This window comes from Leptonychotes weddellii, chromosome 10 (assembly GCF_054177405.1).
Source record: "Leptonychotes weddellii isolate Sample4059 chromosome 10, ASM5417740v2, whole genome shotgun sequence".
Taxonomy (NCBI): Eukaryota; Metazoa; Chordata; class Mammalia; order Carnivora; family Phocidae; genus Leptonychotes; species Leptonychotes weddellii.
The window spans coordinates 36,976,702-36,982,033 of NC_138378.1; the positions used below are offsets into that span (position 1 = coordinate 36,976,702).

At 42.7% G+C, this 5,332-nt stretch overlaps 1 protein-coding gene across 1 annotated transcript; it reads left to right on the forward strand.

Annotated features, from left to right (window-relative positions):
• On the forward strand, positions 1-4,963 carry OTOR (otoraplin). Its single transcript, XM_006734878.3, has 4 exons — positions 1-1,431; positions 2,211-2,350; positions 3,258-3,368; positions 4,202-4,963. Exons 1-3 carry the CDS (start codon positions 1,227-1,229, stop codon positions 3,330-3,332), a joined length of 420 nt encoding a protein of 139 aa, XP_006734941.3. The 5' UTR covers positions 1-1,226; the 3' UTR covers positions 3,333-3,368; positions 4,202-4,963.
• The last annotated feature ends 369 nt before the right edge of the window (positions 4,964-5,332 follow it).

The window sequence follows — 5,332 nt, forward strand, 5'->3', positions numbered from 1 at the left end:
ATGGAGATATTGAATTAAAGAAGCTTCCACATCTGGGCCAGCACTTTAAAATATTGTCCTCTGAAAATAACACACTCCACCCCCAAATAAAACCTTTTTTAAAAATAATACTATAAGTATATTTTGCTTTGCCAGTTTATCCCCAGTTTTGTACAAAATTATTTTGTTAAGTTGAATGCTTGTCCCTCATCTTGTGAGGTGACTGCCTGTTGGAGGGAGGGAGGAGGAGGTTCTGCTCTGAAATCTCATCATCAGCCAAGTCAGACAGGGTATCCGGACAGGGACCTCTATTCTAGAAACAGTTGGGGGGGGCGGAGGTGTGAATTTTATGAAAGAGATACCAGCCCCAAACACTAGAAAAAGCAGCAACCTATTGTCTTGTCTCTCCTCATAGAAAGTAAATCCTTGGGGCCAGGGAATTTTTTTTATTCACTGCTGTATCCCTTGTGCCTGGAACAGTGCCTGGCACACAGTAGGTGCTCAGTAAATATTTGTTGAATAGATGGAGCTGCATATTGGCACTTCAACTTTGGTGATTTCTAGCAGTACTCTTCTTTCCGTGGGAAAGACTCCCAGAAGCAGGGAGAAGGACGGTAACAGGAACCTCTAGCTTTCTCCAGGAGCATTTTGAGACTGAATTTCAAAAGTCCCAGGGAGGAAAAAAAGATTGTTCCATTCTTTCCAACTCACCTATGTCCCCCTTTCTGCATTGAAACGGTCTAGATCTGGTAACAGCTCATGTGTTACAAACTATGTCTGCCTCAGGACAGACACGACTCCTGAAAATCTTATCATGGATGATTTGTAAACTTAAGCATCCTTGATTTATCTATTCTATAAATCCACATGTTTATTAATTGGATTTGTTTCAAGGAACATTATGTGTTCTAAGGATATAGATCTACATTTTCAGCAGATTCCTGTAGTCAGTACATCTCTGCTCCTAAGTGGAAAGAATAGGAAAATGGAGCCAAAAAATTGTTTCAAATGATTTAAAATTCTAGTTCTTTTCACAATGCCCTACTAGTTCAGTGTACCACAGCTAAAGTGGCTTTACCAATGGTGGACCGTTTGGATATCATTTGTGTATATATATAAAAAAAGACATCGAGTTTGAGTCTCTTTGGAAAACCAGATGCAAATTAGCCCCTGGAGCTCAGGAGCTGTTAGGAAAGCAGAGGAAGGAACGGTGGGCACCTTCCCATTGGCTGGGGGGACTCACCCAGATGTCTGGCTCCCACTATAAAGACAGGAACCACTGCAGTCAGTTCCCACTTCCAGTTAAAGGACGACAGCAAAACAGCAAAAAAAGGAAGATGGCCAGACTATTAATACTTTCCCTCCCAGGTATTTTAGCCATATGTGCCGTGCACGGAATATTTATGGACAGACTGGCTTCCAGGAAGCTCTGTGCAGATGACGAGTGCGTGTGTAAGGACATTTTTTATGCCTTTTTTTTTTTTAAAGATTTTATTTATTTATTTGAGAGAGAGAGAGCGCATGAGAGCGGGGAGGGTCAGAGGGAGAAACAGACTCCCTGCCGAGCAGGGAGCCTGATGCGGGATTCGATCCTGTGACTCCAGGATCATGACCTGAGCGGAAGGCAGTTGCTTAACCAACTGAGCCACCCAGGAGCCCTTTTTTATGCCTTTCATTATCTTTCTATTATATAATTGAAAAAAAATGGGGCTCCTGGGTGGATCAGTCAGTTGAGCAGCTGCCTTTGGCTCGGGTCGTGATCCCAGAGTCCTGGGATCGAGCCCCACGTCTGGCTCCCTGCTCAGCGGGGAGCCTGCTTCTCCCTCTGCCTGCCGCTCCCCCTGCTTGTGCTCTCACTCTGTGAAAGAAAGAAAGAAGAAAGAAAAAAAGAAAGAAAGAAAGAAAGAGGAAAAGGAAAAGGAAAAGAAAAAAAAATCCACTAACAGCAGGACTATCTAATTGGGCTTTAAGTGAATCTTCTCTAACGAGTACGTCGCTAGCACTGCTTGGTCTGTACATTCGGTGTCTTAACTACCGAGAATTCACTTGGTTGAGATTTTCAGCTTTCATACCTTGGCTATATTACTCGTCTTGAACTGAACATTCAGGAGCTGTAAACTGGGAGTGATTAGTCTCTCTGATTTCCTATTTCTGATATGTTTGGCCTTTTTACTGTTAGAAAATCCAGGAGACTAAATAATGTAGTCATTTCAATGTTTCTTTTCTTCCAGATACTATTTCTCTCTCCAGAGCTCAAGAAGATTACAATGCCCCGGACTGTAGGTTCATTAATGTTAAAAAAGGACAGCAGATTTACGTTTACTCAAAGCTGGTACAAGAAAACGGAGCTGGAGAATTTTGGGTTGGCAGTGTAAGATGAGATCCTTGCAAATATACACACATCTTGACATAGGTTGCTCTTAATTTTTTCTTTCTGACCTACCTCCAGTACATTTTAGTGTTTGAAACGAGCTCTCAAGAATAATGGAGAGGTTTAGATGCAAGTGCAGAAAATCACATGCATTTGCTTTTGTGGCATTTTGAAGAAACAAAGAAAATTTCATAACAAAACCACATGTAGGTTTATGTGATGTGTTGGCAAGAACTAGTCAACCACGTGGGGGGCTTGAACATCTTAAAGAGTTTGAAACTTACTCAAAAATGTTTGAACGGATTTGCCAAGGAAAAGGCATGCGTGTTGGCAGTCAGGCTCTGCTTCAATATTTTAAAGGAAACCAACACCCTCTTCAGTTGCAGAGAATCTGCTTTCTTCAGTGAAAACCTGCAGGGGTGGGCCCTAGGGAGGGATGAAGCAGGGCTGATTTGCTGTCGTCATCTGCAACCCCACAGACACCTTCTCAAGGAATGAAGAATTAAATCCTAAATTCACTCAAGTATCTGTGCACTCGAATATTTAACAACCAAGAAGGGCCAGTTCTTTAAAATAAAAGTATCTATTTCGTTTTTTAGAAACGCACCGACTTTGTTTATGGGTTCCAAAAAGATTTTGGGCGGCTCACAAGATTGCATAAAATAAAGAAATGCTCAGTGAGACCGGGAAGACCCGGCCACAGGAGAACAGAGACACACTTTCTGTGGGTTAACTCAGTTGCTGTGAGTGAGCTTCAAAGTTGGATCTGAGGCCCCTGGAACCCAGAGGGGAAAATGGAGTCATTGCAATTCTGTAATTCTCATTCACAGCAAATGTGATGCCAGGGGGTTTCTAGAAGTGGACTCCCAGCCGCAGCCCCCTGACTGTTACTCTTCTGGGCACTCAGGTCTACGGAGATGACCGTGAGGACGAGATGGGCACCCTGGGCTATTTCCCCAGCAGCTTGGTCGAGGAACAATAGGTGTACCAAGAAGCCACCAAGGAAGTCCCCACCACGGTAAGTGTCTCAGAGCGGGCCGGAGAAGGACCCAGATCCTGGGCTGATGCAGGCAGGTGTTAAAGATGCATCGTGTCACTTACAAGACGACCGGAGCAAACCCCCCTACTTGTAGCGGAGGCTTCCCTGAGACAGGGAGGTTTGCGAGAGCATTTACACCTACTCTCAGTGTTGAAAGGTTACCGAACTTTCTCTACCCACCCCCTTTTGTTTTTAGATACAAGTTATCCTAGAAAGGAGTCCATGTCACAAAGAAAGAAATGAATATAGTACTCATGGACTCTTAACTGATGGTTACATTTATTTACTAAAACACTTGGGCTGGGAAAAAATCAGCACCTGTATTTAATCAAATCAAAACACTGGAAAAAAAAATCTTTGGATGCCTTATTTCTGTGGTAGATAGATTCTACTTATGTTTGAAAAAGAAATTATATTCTTTCCCTGGGGTCTTGCAAGCCCCAGAAGAGACATAAAAGATTCCCTTTGAGCTACTTGGCAGGGTGGTTGTTTTGAAGAGATTCTCCTGGAGCTAACTGCTACGTGAAATAACTTCAAAACATTGCCCAACCCACACAAACGGGACTTGCTTGTCATCGCTTCTGAGCACTGAGCTTGAATGTGTCAAATAACCACCAATTAAAAGTGTATTTGAGAACCTTCATTTTAAGTAGTTTTTGACTTAAAGTGATAATTATGTCATACTCTTTGGGGTTCAACCTTATTTTAAATCTAGATTTCCCTTTGATGACCTATAATTTTTAAATAAAGAAACTATATTTGTTTTCTGGCCCTTGTGTGCTCAGTTCAATCTTTTTTTTTTTTCTCTCTAGGATATTGACTTCTTCTGTGAGTAAGAAATTAGACAAACCTGCAAGTAAAAAGGAAACACTAAAAACTAGGAAAAGCGAAATAAGAAAAAAATACGTGTCCCTAATTCCTGACTTTTGTTTCAAGGCTTTGTTATCCTTACAGGAGGGCTGGGCCTTGGTGGCCAGAGGTGGCACATGAAGGAGGGGTTTCCATTCAGTTTTCTGCTGGCCTGGTCTTCCCACCACCTGGGGGGGGCAGGGTGACGTTTGGCTCAAGAGGGAGAATTGAAAGCAGAAATTCTATTTCAGCCTAGAGAATCCTCTCTTACACAAGAATGTATACAGAGAATGGCTCATTTTTATTATTTTTAAATTGTAATTCTTACCAGCTCTTTGGCTTCTTATACAAACTTTGTAGGTCACAGATCTTCCCTTTGGATATGCTGTTTTCTAATTATTTGTCTCACTGGCCATTTGGAGTGTTATAATATACCCAAAGGGGCTATATCCCCAAGGAGTATTCAAGGATTGTTGTTACTTTTAATATTGGTTGCCTTTGGGATGTGAAGCTGGTGGGAGTGGACGAGCTGTTTGGGCTCAGAGATATTTGGACTATACCTCTTTCTCTTAAAAAAAAAATCACGAATTATTTCAATGGAATTTTATCTTCTAGTGATCAATTTATCGCTCCCCAAATTTTAAGTAAGTGTGTGTGTATGTAATAAGGGTGGAGCAGCTTATGAAATATTTGTTGTTTTTTTTTTTAAAGATTTTATTTATTTATTTGACAGAGAAAGACACAGCGAGAGAGGGAACACCAGCAGGGGGAGTGGGAGAGGGAGAAGCAGGCCTCCCACCGAGCAGGGAGCCCTATGCGGGACTCGATCCCGGGACCCTGGGATCATGACCTGAGCCGAAGGCAGTCGCTTAACGACTGAGCCACCCAGGCGCCCTTAACCAGATTTTTTTTTTTTTTTTTAAGGATTTTATTTATTTATTTGACAGAGAGAGACACAGCGAGAGAGGGAACACCAGCAGGGGGAGTGGGAGAGGGAGAAGCAGGCTCCCCGCCGAGCAGGGAGCCCGATGTGGGGCTCCATCCCGGGACCCTGGGATCATGACCTGAGCCGAAGGCAGATGCTTAATGACTGA